At 37.3% G+C, this 21,331-nt stretch overlaps 1 protein-coding gene across 4 annotated transcripts in view; it reads right to left on the reverse strand.

Moving 5' to 3' along the window:
* Positions 1-21,331, reverse strand: part of robo1 (roundabout, axon guidance receptor, homolog 1 (Drosophila)) — a 1,485,956-nt gene that overhangs the window by 697,750 nt on the left and 766,875 nt on the right. Inside the window, exon 1 of one of the 4 annotated variants that reach the window (XM_051926303.1) lies at positions 9,370-10,395. The exons of the other annotated variants lie outside the window; for them this stretch is intronic. Within the exon in view, the coding sequence (XP_051782263.1) occupies positions 9,370-9,427 (58 nt within the window). The 5' untranslated portion in view covers positions 9,428-10,395. Of the gene's footprint in view, positions 1-9,369; positions 10,396-21,331 lie in introns of those variants that run through there. 4 annotated transcript variants of the gene reach the window in all.

A 21,331-nucleotide genomic window follows, 5' to 3' on the forward strand; every position in this document is an offset into this window, starting at 1 on the left:
GTATATATATATATATATATATATATAGATATGCGTGTGTGTGTGCGTGTGTGTGTGTGTGTGTGTGTATTTACATGTATATAACTATTATACATTTTCTCACTTTTAAAATATGAGTTTTTAAAAAGTTGATGGTAAAGGAGAGCAATCTCATACATAGCAAAAAGGTTTTTTTTTTTTAAGAAAATTGCATCACAAAGGAAGGTGACTATGTAGAAAAGTGATGTAATTTGTTTTTTAAATTCTTAATAAATATAGTTAAAAAAAGGGTGGAAACTTTTTGAACGTCCCTCGTGTGTGTGTGTGTGTATATACTATATATATATATATATATATATATATATACAGTGTATATATATATATATATATATATATATATATATATATATATATATATATATATATATATATATATATATATATATATATATATATAACTATTATACATTTTCTCATTTTTTAAAATATGAGTTTTAAAAAAGTCAAGATGGTAAAGGAGAGCAATCTCATACATAGCAAAATGTTTTGTTTTTTTTAAGAAAATTGCATCACAAAGGAAGGTGACTATGTAGAAAAGTGATGTCATTTGTTTTTGAAATTCTTAATAAATATAGTTAAAAAAAGGGTGGAAACTTTTTGAACGTCCCTCGTGTGTGTGTGTGTGTATATACTATATATATATATATATATATATATATATATACAGTGTATATATATATATATGTATATATATATATATATATATATATATATATATATATATATATATATATATATATATATATATATATATATATATATATATAACTATTATACATTTTCTCATTTTTTAAAATATGAGTTTTAAAAAAGTCAAGATGGTAAAGGAGAGCAATCTCATACATAGCAAAATGTTTTGTTTTTTTTAAGAAAATTGCATCACAAAGGAAGGTGACTATGTAGAAAAGTGATGTCATTTGTTTTTGAAATTCTTAATAAAGTTTAAAAAAAGTGTGGAAACTTTTTCAATGTCCCTTGTGTGTATATATATATATATATATATATATATATATATATATTGGTCCTATTCAAAGGAATGACAAAACAAAGGAGTGAAACCTCAGATATAAATTTCAAAGGAGTGACAACTATCCAACCAACCATCCAAGTGGCAGGTGAGTCGACAACGATTTTTTTGGCAAGCATACTTTCAGTTGTGTTGATTTTAATAATTGTAATAATTTTTGGTTTTTTGAAATAAAATTTTAATCATAATTTGTCACTCCATCGTTATATCACTCCAATAAAATGTCACTCCTTTAATATGGTATTTATGTCACTCCTATGAAGTGTCACTCTTTCGATACAGACCCATATATTATATATATATATATATATATATATATATATATATATATATATGGTTGAAATAGTTTACTGTCAAATAATGCAAAGAGTACGCGACACGTGTTTCACCCTAATTCTGGGCTCATCAGGCGTACACACTCACTGCACCCCCTCTCAGGGAATTGAACCTCGGACGTCAGCGCCAGAGGCAAAGCCCCTAACGTTGTGCCATGGCGTGTAATTACCCCATGCCGTGGCGCAACGTTAGAGGCTTCGCCGCTGACGTCCGAGGTTCAATTCCCCGAGAGGGGGTGCAGTGTGTGTGTACGCCTGATGAGCCCAGAATTAGGGTGAAACACGTGTTGCGTACTCTTTGCATTATTTGACAGTAAACTATTTCAACCAATCTATGATCTGCTTCTCAAAACTGAGGGCATCGTGGCGGATGTTAGCAGACTTGCTGACCAACCACAAGTGTTACCTGGTAGGTAACCACCCATACAATCAGATTGTGACACAGACTACGAATGCAATGAATATATATATATATATATATATATATATATATATATATACACACATATTTATATGTATATAACTATTATACATTTTCTCACTTTTTAAAATATGAGTTTTAAAAAAGTTGAGATGGTAAAGAAGAGCAACCCTATACACAGCAAAAAAATTTTCAAGACAATGTTTTAAAAACTTTTCTTTTAAGCACTACAACAATTTTATGGATTATTTTCCACATGCAGCATTTTTGTGCGCGTGTGTGTGTGTATGTGTGTGTGTGTGTGTGTGTGTGTGTGTGCGTGTGTGTGTGTGTGTGTGTTTGCGGTACACAGTTGAAGGTTGTCCTTAATGGCTTTTACAGCCAAAATAAAGAAACATTACAAAGGGGTCCCACAGCCTTCTGTCCTTGTCACCTCCTTACCTCCTCTCGTGGTGCCTTTTAATTATTTATCAGCTGTGTTACTGCAGGTCTCTGGATGTGTTACTCTGCCTTCAAAGTACTAAATAAACCGAAATGACTAACGCTAGCCGTCCATTAAATATGAAAAGCAGCCAAACGGCACACATGGGTGGGCCATCCGCCCATCGAACTGGTGAACTTGTAAGGTGAAATGGCTAATAGAAATGAACACCATTTGTGGTTATAATGACACTTGAAAAAGAGTATTTTGTAAAATAACAGAAAAAAATGAACAATACTTAATAAAGTGCCGTTGTAATCTGCTCCACTAAGCCTTCCACAATCTGAAGTGTCAACCAGATTTAGTGCCTCCACACACACATCGACCTGACCGACTCTTTGCTTATCCATTCATTTTTTCTGAAACTGTTCATTTCATTAAAGTATTATGTGCATCTCCAAAATAATTTTACAAAATTAATTTCTCTGTTTAGAAAAATAATAATAGCCTGTTTTTTAAGTATATATTAAATTAGCACAGCCAAATAGTGTGGCCATATATACAGCATTGAGAGATTCTGTTTGTTACCCCCAAACCGAGCACAAGGCCTCCATGCATCACGTTGTTTACCGCAATGGTATTTGCCACAGCCCTGCTGTTGTACAACTTCAAAAGTGTTTTGAACTAAAAAATCCTGCACACTTCATGCTTTTGATGCAAAGCTCTAATTGTGGGCCTTACAGAGCCCAGCCAGTTTTTAAGACTACAGTTTGTATTATATGGATTGCTTTTATCTTTCAAATTTTGATATAGTAGTTCATTATTCTAACAAGACAAACAGTAATAACACACATAAAAATGTCATGTCTCTAAAGATAAGACTGTGTAACTTTAATTGCCTTTTACTGTAATTCAATGGGACTTTCCATATTGGCTGGTTTAAATCTGACATTAGCCTACTTTTTTATTATTTCAACATATAATGATTACAAGTTAACATAACATTCTCAAACACACTTAATCCAGTTCTGGATGGCAGGGGGTCAGGGCCTGTACTGGCAGCACTGGGTGGAAGGCAGGAATCAGCTTTGGGTGGGGTGTGACATTACGAACTCATAGGGGGACGACTTACAGTCACCAATTAAGTGAAAAGCATGCCATTTAAATAATACTAAACTAGTGAAACATGGGGGCATACACTCCCCAAATAAAATGCAAATTATTTTATTTTTCACTTTTCATTTTTTTACCTAATTCTGTTTGAATTTTCTGAACATATAAGGTCATAAGCTTTCAATTAAAACCAAGATCAAGATCAAGACCTTAGCCCCAGCAGTTTGTGAATAATCGTGTGACAGACAGACAGCAAATAGCATTTAAAACACATGATAGATAGATAGATAGATAGATAGATAGATAGATAGATAGATAGATAGATAGATAGATAGATAGATAGATAGATAGATAGATAGATAGATAGATAGATAGATAGATAGATATGAAAGGCACTATATAATAGATAGATAGATAGATAGATAGATAGATAGATAGATAGATAGATAGATAGATAGATAGATAGATAGATAGATAGATAGATAGATATGTAAGGCTCTAGATAGATAGATAGATAGATAGATAGATAGATAGATAGATAGATAGATAGATAGATAGATAGATAGATAGATATGTAAGGCTCTATATAATAGATAGATAGATAGATAGATAGATAGATAGATAGATAGATAGATAGATAGATAGATAGATAGATAGATAGATATGTAAGGCTCTATATAATAGATAGATAGATAGATAGATAGATAGATAGATAGATAGATAGATAGATAGATAGATAGATAGATAGATAGATAGATAGATAGATAGATATGTAAGGCTCTATATAATAGATAGATAGATAGATAGATAGATAGATAGATAGATAGATAGATAGATAGATAGATAGATAGATAGATATGTAAGGCTCTATATAATAGATAGATAGATAGATAGATAGATAGATAGATAGATAGATAGATAGATAGATAGATAGATAGATAGATAGATAGATAGATAGATATGTAAGGCTCTATATAATAGATAGATAGATAGATAGATAGATAGATAGATAGATAGATAGATAGATAGATAGATAGATAGATAGATAGATAGATAGATAGATAGATAGATATGTAAGGCTCTATATAATAGATAGATAGATAGATAGATAGATAGATAGATAGATAGATAGATAGATAGATAGATAGATAGATAGATAGATAGATAGATATGAAAGGCACTATATAATAGATAGATAGATAGATAGATAGATAGATAGATAGATAGATAGATAGATAGATAGATAGATAGATAGATAGATAGATATGTAAGGCTCTATATAATAGATAGATAGATAGATAGATAGATAGATAGATAGATAGATAGATAGATAGATAGATAGATAGATAGATAGATATGTAAGGCTCTATATAATAGATAGATAGATAGATAGATAGATAGATAGATAGATAGATAGATAGATAGATAGATAGATAGATAGATAGATAGATAGATAGATATGAAAGGCACTATATAATAGATAGATAGATAGATAGATAGATAGATAGATAGATAGATAGATAGATAGATAGATAGATAGATAGATAGATAGATAGATATGTAAGGCTCTATATAATAGATAGATAGATAGATAGATAGATAGATAGATAGATAGATAGATAGATAGATAGATAGATAGATAGATAGATATGTAAGGCTCTATATAATAGATAGATAGATAGATAGATAGATAGATAGATAGATAGATAGATAGATAGATAGATAGATAGATAGATAGATAGATAGATAGATATGAAAGGCACTATATAATAGATAGATAGATAGATAGATAGATAGATAGATAGATAGATAGATAGATAGATAGATAGATAGATAGATAGATAGATAGATAGATAGATAGATATGTAAGGCTCTATATAATAGATAGATAGATAGATAGATAGATAGATAGATAGATAGATAGATAGATAGATAGATAGATAGATAGATAGATATGTAAGGCTCTATATAATAGATAGATAGATAGATAGATAGATAGATAGATAGATAGATAGATAGATAGATAGATAGATAGATAGATAGATAGATATGTAAGGCTCTATATAATAGATAGATAGATAGATAGATAGATAGATAGATAGATAGATAGATAGATAGATAGATATGTAAGGCTCTATATAATAGATAGATAGATAGATAGATAGATAGATAGATAGATAGATAGATAGATAGATAGATAGATAGATAGATAGATAGATATGAAAGGCACTATATAATAGATAGATAGATAGATAGATAGATAGATAGATAGATAGATAGATAGATAGATAGATAGATAGATAGATAGATAGATATGAAAGGCACTATATAATAGATAGATAGATAGATAGATAGATAGATAGATAGATAGATAGATAGATAGATAGATAGATAGATAGATAGATATGAAAGGCACTATATAATAGATAGATAGATAGATAGATAGATAGATAGATAGATAGATAGATAGATAGATAGATAGATAGATAGATAGATAGATAGATAGATAGATAGATAGATAGATAGATAGATTAAACCAACAATGCTAATATAATTCTACATAACAATTGTTTTCTACCATTAAAACAGTGTCAAGAACCCCTGTAGGCCCACCTAATAAACTGAAAGTGTTAAACTTCTAGAGTGTATGGATCGAGTGCTAATGGCCGCTTTGCTGTGAACGTGACGCACACTTCAACTGTGAACCGAGACATCAAAAAGAGATTAAGCAATAAACTAATCCTGCTGTCTACCATTAACACTGGACATTACTTCTTGAAATTTGATGTACTGTACAGTTTCAGTGTGAAACCACTGAAAATGTCATTTTAAAATGTATACATAGTTTTTTTATACCAGCTTTTCATATTGTTGGTTTTCTATCCACACTTTTTCAGACTGTGCTTGGAATTCTAAATATTGTGATTTATAATCTTATTGTTATATTATTACTTTCATTATTATTTATTTAGAAGATCAAGATGATTTATACAGCAAGTTATAATACATACAAGAATGATTAAAAGGTTCAATACTGTGATTTATAGTTTTATCATATTATTATTGCTACTGTTATTATTTATTTTGAACACATATTTGTCCAAGGTGAATTACAAAGCAAGTTATACTACATACAAGAATGACAAGAAGGTGCATGAATCAAAAGCAACTAAGAATGAGATAAGAAAATGTGCAAGAGGGAGTAGTCTATACTACTCTACAGTATAATTATACCTGCAACTAGACACAAATCAGTATCCTAAACTCTTTGTCAGTACTCTTTGTAGAAGAGAAACTAAGCAGTTCCAAAATATTAAATAACAAGGTGTGTTTTCAAAATATGCCTCAGCGTGAGCAAATCTTAGTAGCTTTCTGCATTATTAAGCCTGGGCCCAGTCTTGTGGACAGCACTGTCATTTACACTGGGACAATTTACAGTTTGCAGATCTACTTGAGGCGCATTGTTGGATACTAAAGAAAGACAAACATCCATAGGGTCACTCCAAAGAAAACGGAGGTCAGTTTGAAATGAACCAGAGACCCAAACTCTGCTCTCTGCTGTACCACTTTCAAAACTGCAAGAAGAATATCGGAAGAAGACTGTAATCTGAATGCCATTCACTGGATATGAAGGATTAATTAAAATATTAGGAAAAAAAAATAAAGCATGCCACTCAGTTAACAAAATTTTCAGATAAACTTTACTGTTTGTGCCTGGCTCATCAGCAATATTCTTAAATAGACGTTTAAGCACATGTTGATAAAATGGTGTATTTAAGCAAAGAGTAAAAAAATTGAAAAAGTGACGCAGTACACACTCTTTAAAATAAAGGTGCCAGTGTGGTGCCATATTATCAAAAAAGCAATCCATATGAAGGTTCCTTTTATGCATTCAGGCCTATAACAGACTCAATAAATAGAAGATACCAATTTGTGAAATACCAGTGAGTTCATGATTTTAAATAGTCTCTTACTGCATACAAAAACACAGACTAAGTTAAGGTTTTCTTAATTGCCCATCTATAGGTAGCCAACTATATTAAAAATGTATGTTTTGTTCACATATTCGGAAACTTTTCAAAGCCAAAAGAACCAATGTCACGTGGCAAGAATCCTTCCCAGAATTAAATGGTTCGTTGTTGAGCAACGGTTCTAGTAAAGTGCAATTACAGAACCAATATACTGTACAGTAGTTAAGAGTGTGGGCTAGTCTGCCACTTCACAGATCATGCGCCCCAGATTTGAACCACGCATCAGGCTGCTGACTATCAAAGTTTATTTTGCTCATTCTTCCATTTTTTGGCATGAGTTTTCCTCCAGGATCTCCAGTTCCCCTTCAGTATCCCTTAAGACGTAGATGTTAGGTTAACATGGCCCAGTCGGTCCTTAGCACTCTGTCCAGGGCTGTGCCCTGTCCTACTGGGGGCACGCCGCTACAATAGGTTGAATGTGTGTGTGAATGTTATGGGACATATGTAAAAATATTTAACCCATGTTGTATTTTTAACATTGCTTTAACTTAGTTCAACGCATGTTCGTTTTTTGCTTGAAGCGTTTCAAATCATGACAGTGAGGAGAAGCGCCGTCAGAGAAATCAGGGGAGTTTATTTACAGTTTGAACAAAAAATTGATTGGGAGTGAATTGTTTTTTTTTTTTTTTTTTTTTTTTAAAGTGAATTTAACTTCAATACTACCAGGATTCAACGGGATTCGGCGAGGAGAAACTTTTCTGTTGTTTTCATACTGAATGCGTAACGGACAGGTAGACATACCGACAGACAGACATAATAGAAATTATGCAAACTACCTAATGAAAGAAATTAAGTTAGATATATACCCACTGTATAAATGATAGATAGATAGATAGATAGATAGATAGATAGATAGATAGATAGATAGATAGATAGATAGATAGATAGATAGATAGATACGTTTACTCGTTTGTAGGAGTATCGATCGAGTGTACATCGCGCATTATGATGTATTTACATCATCTATTACTATTTATATTAATAAACTTTGCAGATAAAGTGCTCGATTTAAAGTCTGGTAAGCCGGTGTTGATAATTAAATTATTTTCCACTAACTAACTGCCAATTGGATTTAGCTGCGCGTCCCATGGAGTACTTTGATACGCAACACTCGGCAGCCTTCACTCGAGCACTTCGGGCGCTAATGCTCTGCCTGCTCCAGAACCAACATGGGAGGGATTCCCTTAAACCTCTGCAGTAGTCTGTAGCCCCCAATTAATTATTTGGAGACGAGAGATCTGTAATCATGTGCATGAACATGTATTGAACGCCGTTCAAGTTTCCACTGCAATACCAGAAAGCCGCAGCGCTGTTAAGTGCTTTATTAGAAAGTTAAATATTTTGAGGGTAAAGGGTGGGCTCCCGCTCCGCCGCGACCCTGAACTGGATTAAGTGGGTTTGAAGAAATGTTATGTTTGAAAATACTAGCTGTTGTGTGGCGGTTCTGGACAGTTTTCTGGTTTTCAAAAGCACTGCTCAAGCCAAACTCACATTTGCAGAGAACAGGAATATAGCACAATGCTTTCTCGAGTTAGTCCTCTTCCCGCTATGTAAGCATATTCTTAATAACCGGTATAATACCTCACTGTCATGGAAAACATATGTTCGAGGAATCTAAATTGCAAATATTACAACCTTAAATTACACCAATGCATTTAACAAGCAGCTCCGGGTGCCGGGCCAACAAGCAAAGGAAGTTACTCATATCCTACACGGCAAAAGCGGATTGTTTCTCCCTCCTCCTCGAGTTTAATTACAAATAATAATTAACCACGCAGGGCCAGATGATTAAAAAAGAAAGAAAGAAAGAGAAGCCAGACTCCCGCTTCCAATCACAAAGTCATCTGATCATCTTGTCTGAGATTCGTATCTGCTCCAGCCTTTGCAGGGCATCTGCAATTTCCTGACACGACTAGGAAGGCATGAAGTTGCGCTACCGAAACTAAGACATCGTCAGTGCAAAGGTGAAATGAATACGTTACCTGAGCAAATACAGAGCAATCCATACAGAAAGTAAGCTCCGAGATAGTGTGCAGACATCGTGTCCACAAGTTCATACAGAAACCAAGAAGTCGGCGGTATAATAATCCACAATAATTATTGCAAGGAAAACGAACTCCGATCCTTCATAATCCTATCTTCTCGTGCAAGACACACGTAAAACACGCGTTCCCTGGAGAAGAAATAATTAAAAAGAAAAAAAAAAGACTTTGTAGACAGCCTGGGATCGTGTGCTTGGTGCCCTTGTCAAAAGAAACGAATTTAGTTGTTCGCACGAAGCACTTGAAGATGCTGAACTCGTATTCCCGTTTATAGAATCGTCCAATACATTTCCGTCCTCGTTATGTTCCAAAAAAGAAACTGAAAAGCCCTTAAAATCCTGTGTGTTTTCGAAAGCTGCGCTTCTCTCCTCACAAGTTCATCGTTACTTCTTCATTTTGATCGTATCCTTCCGTGCACATCTTTCCCAACTTCCAGCAGCAGTTTGCTCTCCTGCGGGCACATGCCCGATCTCCAGCGTTGTACAGAAACCAGCTGTCACTGCCTTCTCCTACGTACAGTAGAGCACATTGCATCCGTCTCGGTTCAAACTGGTTTGGGCCAATCGGGTCGCGCGGTTCAGTGCAGTCCGAGCAGTCTCATCGTTTCCCTGAATGACTTCAGCCACCCCTCTTCTGTCTTCTGAATGGAAGAACTTTCTTTACGTTTTACTCTGAGACAAGCGTGTTCGTTTCCCACTCGGACTCTCACTTCAGCTGCGTGCGGTGCTTCACGCAACTTTTCGGTACCTTTACCTTATTACTCCTGTAACGTGCTTCCTTTTTTTCTTCCTTTCTTTCCTTTTTTTTTCAAAGCTTCAGTCTTATTCAAACCCCCTCTTAACAGAAAGGGGGGAATGAAAACAAGAGAGCTTGCCTCAGTGCCTAGTAGAAGGGCTGAGCAGTGGTACGCGCCGCCCGCTGCTTCTCCCCCTCCCTCTCTCGGCAGACGGGACACGAGTGGAGTTTCCCAAAGAGCGCCATTAACCGATTCACTGCCACAGCTGTCATCAGCGCCAATAAAGCGCGACGAGATAAAAACGCGGCGGCACTCTCTACCTCGAGGTCGCAAAAAAAAATCTCATGCGGGAAACGTGTACTTGTTAATCAACTACGATTTCCACTTTCAAGCTGATGTTGATCATACTTTGGAGGTGTTTCAAAACTTGTCGCGTTAAAAACAAACCAAAATACCTGTCCCGAATACGTTTAAAAGTTAAATAATAGTCGGAATCGCCGTATTTATGATTGTGATTATTTATATATAAAAATAAGAAGTCGGTGAAAAAAATAATACAGTTAATCCTTAGATGTGAATTTCCCCTTGAGGATTAATAAAGTATCTATCTATCTATCTATCTATCTATCTATCTATCTATCTATCTATCTATCTATGAAGAGGGGAGGTTGCCATACACAGTGAAGTAGCCAGTGTTAAATTAATTCTTAAAGCGTTAAAGTAGTTTTAAAATGTATTGTATGGAAAGGGCTGGTCCATAGTTACTCTTAAAGTAATGATTTTTCTGTGTCTGGTGTCTATTAGAGTTATTGCTCCGTAACACAAATGCATGCTTTTCCAAGTCTTGTCACATTACACATCAGCAAGTGGCCGATAGATGCTCCGTAGGGAGTCCCTGTTCTGAGGTGTCGGTTGGTGTTTTGTATGACACCAAGCTAAACATTTCTTAAGCTCTTGTTACATTCATAGCCACACCTGATGGCGGAGCCCCCATTCTTGAGGGTTACTGAGAATATTTTTTAGTATGAAAACAACGTCCAAGAGTTTCTTGAAACTTGAAAATTCAAATCATTTATTGCAAATGTTATGGTCTTTCTTGTTTCTCATTAGATGTATATAGTAGTATGTTGATTTTTTATGTTGAAACTAAAGAATGTATAATGTTTAAATGTTTTTTTCCTGTTTGTTTGTAGTAAACTGCTACAACTGTGCACGCATGCTTAAAAATAAAAGTGCCTGAGTGATTCTTCAGAGCGATGCCACAGGAGGAACCATTTTTGGTTTGCAAAAAAAAAAAATCATCTACGTGAAGGTTCCTGGAAGAATCTTTATTTATTTAGATCCGTAACAGACTTTTAAATAATCATGAATAATAATAACTGATCTGTGAAATACCAATTGGTCATGATTTTAAAAGAATTTCTCACTGAATGCAAACACGGACTAAATCCAGATTTTCTTAATCTGCTGGTGTCCTGTTAGGTAGCCTACCATACATTAAAGATTTCTTTTTTTTTATTATTAGGAAGTTTGCAAAGCGCAAGGAACACTTCCCAGATATAAATGGTTCTTTGTCAAGCTACCGTTCTTGGAGTAACCACACAACTCAGTATAGAACCATAAAATCCATGCCATTGAATAACCCGTTTTTTAAAAAGTGTATAATGGATTGCTAAGCAGGATACTCGCCAGTCAAGTAACCATGACCTTAGCACGTCTTATTTTAGGCAGCTAAAGTCCTTTTAAAATCAGAATTCCATCTGTTATCATCTATTCATGGTTACCGTATTTACGAAGTCTGTTACGGAATTAAATAAAAAGTTCTTTCTAGATATTTTTAGGAACCTGTGGCATCACTCTGAAGAATCTCTTCGCCACCTTCATTTTAAGAGTGTAATACGCCCTGGCGGCTACTAAGTTTTATTTTCATCTGATGGGGTGGCTCCTATAGTTCAGAGTTGTGGATCGCCTTGTGCGCAGTGCTCCTCCGATTGGCACCTTCATGTGGTAATATTAATTTTTTTAATTTTATATTTGATCGTAACTGTTGTAATAGTGCACACTCTCGACGTTTTAATAAAAAAAAAATAGTTACATTTTGTCTTATACTAAGAAGTGTGCAGCCAGCGTGTTTAGTGTTTATTCTCTTCTCTATAGCTGATCAGATTTCAGAACTTATTCTACAAAATAGTGTTAATCAAAAGCCGTTTCGATTTTTAAACAAGTGCTCCTGGATATTTTAAACCTAAGAAAATGACTGTCCCGATCACATATTATGTACAGATTTTCTGTTTATTAATTCAAAATGTAGCCCAACGCTATTTCCAAGTACTATTTTATTATTATCACCAGTAGTGGACGCGGTGATGTCCTTTCACGGATAGACCAACCACTACTGTATATTTCAATTATAAAAATTAGTAATAGCCCTATTACGTTAATTAATTCAAAATGTAACACAAAATCATTTCCAAATACCATCTAACTAACATCACAACGCCGCTCCAATAGCCAGTAGCGGAGGCGGTGATGTCCTTTCATGGATAGAGCCACCACGGACTATCTTTCAATTGTAATGGCAGTAAAATCACTATTACATTTAATCAGTTTTATTTACAGAGTCTTTATGTACAAATTAGCGCCACACCAGTGTTCGATATTTTGTTTCCCACTGAGAAATTTAGATATCGCGACACGTACTGCATATTTTGCGTTTTCTTGATCTACTGTCGCTTTGTACTACCGATTTGAATAGCGCCATACGAGAACAAATCAACGGACTCCTCGGTCTTCAAACAGGTCTCTTGCTCTGTCGGCAGCAGAACATTTCGAATATTTTTTACTTTACTGCCATTGACATATACAAATAAGATTCGTTGTGTTGTGACGCCTTATTCTCTTTATTTGTATAACTATACCGTATATTTGACGTGTCTCTTGTTTAAATGTTTCTCACGTGTTATCTTATTTACGCCATCATTTTAAATTTTTCTTCCTGTTCTGTGTGATAGAAATGGCACTACCTAGGAATTACGTTAACTTGCACAGAAAAACCTAAAACTCTTTGCTGTACTACAACTTTATTTCTCTTGTATCATTCACTGTTCACTTCTACACCGGAATTCCTTCAAGTCAGCAGTAATGCAGCTTTGGGCGATTCGTGCTGTTAAACTTACTGTGTAAAACAAGGACCGTTTTAGCACTTTGTTGATTGTCCCTCCTTTTAATGAGAACACTAAAATAGTTCATATGGAAATCCGGGTTACCGGGCTGGACGTGGCGCCAGGCAGGCCACCGCCGGTCACACTGGACAATTCTTTCGCAGCCTAACAATCAAGTCTTTGGCTGGAGAGCGGAGTACAGCGGAGAAAACTCGAGTGGAAACATTACACTGTGCAAGTATTTATTTGTTTGATTTATTTTTTTCATTTATCTGTTGGCTCTATATGTTATATAAAATTATCAGACCCGTTGAATCAAAAAACTTATTTATGCATTTCCTAAACTGCTCTGTGCAGGTTAGATTGCAAATTGACTTCTACGTGGGTACGACCTGTTTGTGTCTGTGTGTCTTCCAATAGTTTACACTGTTCAGTTCTGTTTCCTACTTTGCGTCCAGGGCTGCTGGGATGGACTGCTGCACCCCCAAATTAACCTTGAAATGGTCAAGCGGGTTTGCTTAATGCAAATCAGGGTCACGGAGGTTACGGGAGCATATCCCAGCTAGGATAGATAGATAGATAGATAGATAGATAGATAGATAGATAGATAGATAGATAGATAGATAGATAGATAGATAGATAGATAGATAGATAGATACTTTATTAATCCCAAGGGGAAATTCACATACTCCAGCAGCAGCATACAGTACTGATAAAAACAATATTAAATTAAAGAGTGATAAAAATGCAGGTAAAACAGACAATTACTTTGTATAATGTTAACGTTCCCCCAACCCCAAAACACACACACCCCGGTGGAATTGAAGAGTCGCATAGTGTGGGGGAGGAACGATCTCCTCAGTCTGTCAGTGGAGCAGGACATTGACAGCAGTCTGTGGCTAAAGCTGCTCCTCTGTCTGGAGATGATCCTGTTACAAATCTTAGACAGGGCGCCAGTCTATTGCAGGGCAAACACACACACACGCACACACACACACACCATTCACACCCTTGTGCTAATTTAGCATCATCCTACATGTCATTGGACTGTTGGAGGAAATTGGAGCAGCCGGAGGATTTCCACGCACACACGGGGAGAACATGCAAACCCGGGTGTGTTTACGGCGAGGCAGCAGCGCCACCACTGTGCCACCGTGCCGCCCAGAGTCTAACGTTATGTCGAAAATGTAATATGCGCATCAATGTAGGTGTGTGTAGAAAAACATTGCTCACTCTTTTAAATTCTGATGTTAGGATGTGGCGGAGGATGGAATTCAGCTGTCCACTGGTCCAAATCAAAGTCTGACTTTTATAGCAATGAACATTTAAGTGGCATATGGGACAATCAAATTCTTTCTTTCTTTCTTTCTTTCTTTCTTTCTTTCTTTCTTTCTTTCTTTCTTTCTTTCTTTCTTTCTTTCTTTCCAAAGTTATTTAATATCATTCCGTCCTGCATTGCATCGAACAAAATGTAAACACGAATCGATTAAAAGTTCAGTAAACGTGTCCCACTTTGATTAACGTGGTTTTAGTTTTGCCCACTGAAATCTATTGGGGCCTGGGGATTTTAATGGTGGGGGGATTTGTGGCACGATAAAAAAAAAAAGAAAGAAATGGATCCACGGCTGCTCTTCGTACACTTTTTAACAAATACTGGTTGTTTTAGGGCCTGTTCTTTGGAATTTGAAAGCAGTATTTAATGTCTAGTGTTACTGGCTAACTAGCAGAATTAGAGGCAGGTCGAAAAAAACTTGAACTTGAGTCGTGTCGATGTATGCAGGAAAAGTCCTTTTAAAATCAAGGACCCGTCGTTATTTCCACAAATCTGTCATCCTACTTATTTATGGAGCCTGGTACGGACCTAAATAAATAAAATTTCTTTCTGGAGCCTTCATGTTGTTGGTTCTTTTGGGGACCCACATCTCTAAAGACTTGCAGGTTAGCCTAACAGTCGGATCCAAACTGGGGGTATCCATGAGTAGGCCCTGCCACATAGACTGGCTTATTTCCAATTTCTCGGGACTTAGAATGTTAGGTTGATTAAAACATGGTAAGATTTCTGTGAGTAAAACAATGTGGTATTTGCGATGCAATCTGCTCATATCCAATTTCGCTTACATAATTTAATTTGGAGGCTTGATATTTGCTGTCGCATAAATTAATCTCTCTTAAACGTTTAATTATGACTGCATCGGACGTGTCCAATATGTCACGTACTAACGTGCACATTTTGACTTCTGGAAATACCCGATTTCCAGGAATTTTGTTATTTCTGGACAGAGAATCGGTATCATCATGTCATTTACTGATAAACGCCGCTCTGTTCACTTTTAAAGTACGCGAATCTGTGGTACAATAACTTGCCACAACGCGTTGTGTTCACACACGAATGTTTAACTCGTTGCAATGTCCTGCCAGTTAAATGGTGAGAAGTTAACCCCTGCATGTACCGCTGGGCCACAAGGCGCGGGGTTATCTGAAATGCTAGCAAAGCAAAGCTTTTTGATTGAAACAAAACAGACACCCGGACAGAGACGAGCAGACGTGGCACTGAGGACAGGGCCGCGACACCACCTAGCGGCGCAGGCGCGACTCGACACATTCACATTGCGCGCTGCTGAGAAAGCGTGAAAAGGAGAACAAAACGAGCGATACATCCGTAAAGTTCTGTTTTGAGCCAATTGGTTATTCACGTGTATAAACGGTCTCCCAAAAACTAGTACAGCACAAAATGATAGTATGCAAGCCAGTAAGTGGACTTGTTTGTCCCGCAGCGAACTTCAATTTATGTTTGAAACAGTCATGTCATCAAGTCTGCATCCACACGGTCTGAAGCACAGCATTTGTCATCAGGATCAGAAAGCTGATGTAGATCTAACCATTATAACTTTAAAATATGTCTCTGCTTCCGCAGTATACCAGCATGAATTCAAACCAATGCAACCTCCCAGTTTTGGACCAGATTCGAATGCATTGTAGCATCTCTCATTGTTGAATTTATACTTAATCAGCAAAAGGAAACGTTTCTTTAGTTCTGCTGATTAAGCTACCTACTAGTTAACCACTAGAAGTATTATATATTTATATCCATCCATCCATTTTCCAACCCGCTGAATCCGAACACAGGGTCACGGGGGTCTGCTGGAGCCAATCCCAGCCAACACAGGGCACAAGGCAGGGAACCAGTCCTGGGCAGGGTGCCAACCCACCGCAGTATATATATATATATATATATATATATAATTCTTTGCATTTATATAGCGCTTTTCTCACTACTCAAAGCGCTCAGCAATTGCAGGTTAAGGGCCTTGCTCAAGGGCCCAACAGAGCAGAGTCCCTTTTGGCATTTACAGGATTCGAACCAGCAACCTTCCGATTGCCAGTGCAGATCCCTAGCCACAGAGCCACCACTCTCTCTATATATATAGTAAGGGATGGCCGGCACAACCTGGTCAGGATGCCCAAGGGATGGAAAGAGGGGGAAGGCAGCCTTTTAAGTGCACTTTCTCCCCCTGACAGCTGCCCCCCTGGGTTGCAGCAATGTCTCACATTCTGACAGGGCTTCATGGAAGTTGGAGTCTGGCACAGGCCTGTTAGGATCTGTGGGCACCACCAGGGGGCATTGCAGGAATGGTTGAGCCCTTTGGTACCGCACTTCCACCACACCCAAGGCGCTGCCATGAAGATCACTGGATGCCTGGAGCACTTCCGGGTGTCCTATGAAAGGAGCCAGCTGCCGCTAGTCAGGGAGCCAGAGTTGGGAGGAAGAGGAGCAAAGCTTGCCAGTGGAGGAGTGGAGGTGGAGAGGAACTGTGTTTTGGTGTGCTTGGTGCATTGTACAGTGCCACTCTGGGAAGCGAGGGAAAAGAGCTCTCCTACTTGTAAATAAGTCGTGTCTCTGCCTCTCTTTGTCGGGTTGGGGAGGCTGGAGCACCCTGCTGCGGTTCACAATATATATATATATATATATATATATATATATATATATATATATATATATACATGTATTTTCACGGCATTCGTAGTCTGTGTCACAATCTGATTGTATGGGTGGTTACCTACCAGGTAACGCTTGTGGTTGGCCAGCAATCTGCTAACATCCGCCACGGTGCCCTCAGTTTGTGAGGAGCAGATCATAGAATGGTTTAAATAGTTTACTGTCAAATAAATGCAAAGAGTACACGACACGTGTTTCGCCTTCATTCTGGGCTCATCAGGTGTACACACTCCTATATATATATATATACTAGCTGTCCCCCACATCTTTGCCCGTGTAGAAGTGAAACAGGACAGCGAGGAGGGTCCTGCCCGGCTCCTTACTCCTGACGTCACGTTTCCCCCTCCCATCAGGCCGCAGCCTCTGTCTAGGATTAGCGCGAATATATCAGTCCTGCTTGTGAACTGTGATTCTTAGGACGAAAAATCAACCGGAATGTTCAAGCAAATTCTAGAAAAAAAACCCATTCTAAATCCGTTAAGTAGTTCTCTCGTTCATTAGCTAAGCAGATGTTAGATACACCCCAAGGCTGGCGCAGGAGTGAGGAGTGCAACTGGACACCCCACAAAGGTAAAAGGAAAAGAGGCAGACCAATGAAGACATGGCACGTGGCATTCCAAGAAGATCACCACTCTGTCTATATCAAAGTGGGAGACGCAGAAGACATAGTATCATATCAAATCTGATGGCATGCATTACTTTCTGAAATGTGCCAATGCGCACAAGGACAGGGCCGAGCAGGACAGGATACAGTGTATGACATTAGACAGGACCCAACACTCTGAAAAATAAAGGTGCCATGGGTGTGTTTTTTCAGAATGATGCCATGTTTAGTTCCCAAAAGAACCATCTACATGAGGGCTCCAGATAGATCTTTTATTTATTTAAATCCATAATAGGTTAAATAAACAGCCATGAATAGATGATAAAAGATTTGTGAAATCCCTATGGGTTTCTGATTTTAAAAGGACTCTCACTACATACAATAGCACAGGCTACGCTCAGGTTTCTCTCTGCTAGGTAGCCTACTATACAGTAAAGATTTCTATTTTTTTCCACATATTAGGTACTTTTTCAAATCTCAAGTTGCCAAATGTTCAAAGAGGCCACTGAGTCATCCCAACACATAGTAGCAGGGTGTAAGATATACTTTAGGCAGGAACTGCATACACAGAACGCTACAACCAAGTCACAGGGATTGTGTACAGGGATATCTGTGCTGAATATGGACTGGTGGAGGCTCCCAGATCAAAATGGCAGGCACCACAATGGGTGGTGGAGAATGAGAAAGCGAAAATCCTCTAAAACATCAGCTTCTAAGAAGATCAAGTCAAGTCAAGAGTATTTATTGTCATTTCATCCATATACAGTAGTACAGCATACAGTGAAACGAAAGAACGTTCCTCCAGGACCATGGTGCTACATAAAACATAGGACAACGAAGAATCCACGACACATAACATAAAGACACATACAGTATAACACACATAAACAGGTACCGACAACAGACTGGACTGTGGTAATAGATACAGCAGTTCCAAATGATGGCAACATCAGGAAAAAGGAGTATGAAAAGCTGGAGAAATATCAAGGGCTGAGAGGGGAACTAGAGAGGATGAGGAAGATTACAACTAAAGAGGTTCCATGGGGTGGTTGGAGCACTTAGGGCTGAGATGTCCAAATTAGGAGAATGGCTACACCATATACTAGGAACAACTTCAGAGGTCTCTGTACAGAAGAGTGCAATAGTCATCAGTCAGTCATTTTTCAACCCGCTATATCCTAACACAGGGTCACGGGGGTCTGCTGGAGCCAATCCCACCCAGCACAGGGTGCAAGGCAAGAAACAAACCCCGGGCAGGGAGCCAGCCCACCACAGGGCGCACACACGCACACACATACTAGGGTCGCCAATGCACCTAACCTGCATGCCTTTGGACTGTGGGAGGAAACCGGAGCACCTGGAGGAAACCCACGCAGACATGGGGAGAACATGCAAACTCCACGCAGGGAGGACCCGGGAAGCGAACCCGGATCTCCTAACTGCGAGGCTGCAGCGCTACCACTGTGCCACCGTGCTGCCCGAGTGCAATAGTAATATATATATTACGCAGAATATATATATATATATTAAAACCAACAAACGTGTTGGGCTAAGTGGCCTATGCACAACACAACAGTTTTCTTACAGTATATATACGGTACAAAAAAATGTATCTAATGCCTTTTAATGCCCTGCAGCCTCGGACTGAATTAAGAAGCCTTGAAAATCAGATGAGGTTTGATAACATTACCCAAAGGTGCTTACTCGATTACCATCCATCCATTTTTACTATTGGAGTACAATCAAGTTAAGTGACCTCCTCAGGGTCCCACAGGCAGAAGCAGAAACTGAACCAGCAACCCAGCGTCCAAGCCAGTGTGTCTCACTGCCTCTTTAAACATGAACAGGAGTGTCAGAAATGAGGCCTGAACCCACGGTCCCTGATTTAGGAAAATGTTTTATCCATAAAGAGTGAGGTTATATTTATTTTAATATCTGTTGCCTTCACATACCTTTCAATATAATTAATTGGCCTGCATGACTTGGAGTTAACAGGCTCAGAAAATGGGTAGATAAGAGATTTGATAAAGTGGTTCAAAGCACAGAAATAAGAAATGTACAGTAGCTGTGTACATATATAAATGAAGAAATACGGCATCTCTAAAACAACCTCCCTCATTCTTTATTGTATATATTTTTTTGGTTTGTGTGTGTGTATATATAAATATATATATAGACACCTATAGATAGATAAATAGATATTGATATAAAATACACACAACTGCTTATTTCCAGCTGCAACATTTGGAGACAAACGGATGAAATAACATAAACATGGTGTAAGTGCGCCCTCTAGTGGTTGAATGTATCTTTTTTCGCCACATGATTTGGAAAAGAATGGTTTTCTGGTCATTACAGAATTTTCAAAGATCAAAACCAGTATCTATCTATCTATCTATCTATCTATCTATCTATCTATCTATCTATCTATCTATCTATCTATCTATCTATCTATCTATGTACTTATGAAAGCAACCTTCTTATTCTTTTTAATACTGTAGTACTGTTTCCCAAGACGTGAAGAAGTGAAGCAAACAAAAAAATCAAGAAACAGACTTGTGATGACATGCATTTCATAGGAAAAGAAGCAACATGGTAGCACAGTGAGTAGCGTTACTACCCTCACTGATCCAGTGTCCCCAGTTCAAATCCTTTAGTTAGATTTTATTCTTATGGAGTGTGCATGTTCTCCCCATGTCTTCCTAGGATTTCCCCTCAGATGTATGAGTGATTTTAATTGCTAACTCAAACTTGGAAATGTCTGAGTGTGGGTATGTGTGTCAGTGGGCCCTGAAGTGAACTGTCACCTTGTCCATGGCTGTCTTTTTCCTTGCAACACACTGTGCTAACTCAATAGGCTCAGGCCCTCAAAGTCCAGAAGTGGATTAAGTGAGTTTTACAATTTTTTTAAATATGATATTCAGGTTTATGTAATTAATAAAAACGTAATATTTGAATGCGTTTAGTTTTTGTATTTATATACTACTTTTTAAATTTACTTAAGACTATACCTTTTCAACAATGTTTTGTTAAAGTATACAGTGGGTTCGGAAAGTATTCAGACCCCCTTCAATTTTTCACTCTTTGTCATATTGCAGCCATTTGCTAAAATCATTTAAATTAATTTTTTTCCTCATTAATGTACACACAGCACCCCATATTGACAGACAAAAAAAAGAATTTTTGAAATTATTGCCGATTTATTAAAAAAGAAAAACTGAAATATCACATGGTCCTAAGTATTCAGACCCTTTGCTCAGTATTTAGTAGAAGCACCCTTTTGAGCTAATACAGCCATGAGTCTTCTTGGGAAAGATGCAACAAGTTTTTCACACCTGGATTTGGAGATCCTCTGCCATTCCTCCTTGCAGATCCTCTCCAGTTATGTCAGGTTGGATGGTAAA

This window comes from Erpetoichthys calabaricus, chromosome 4, assembly GCF_900747795.2.
Source record: "Erpetoichthys calabaricus chromosome 4, fErpCal1.3, whole genome shotgun sequence".
Classification (NCBI taxonomy): Eukaryota; Metazoa; Chordata; class Cladistia; order Polypteriformes; family Polypteridae; genus Erpetoichthys; species Erpetoichthys calabaricus.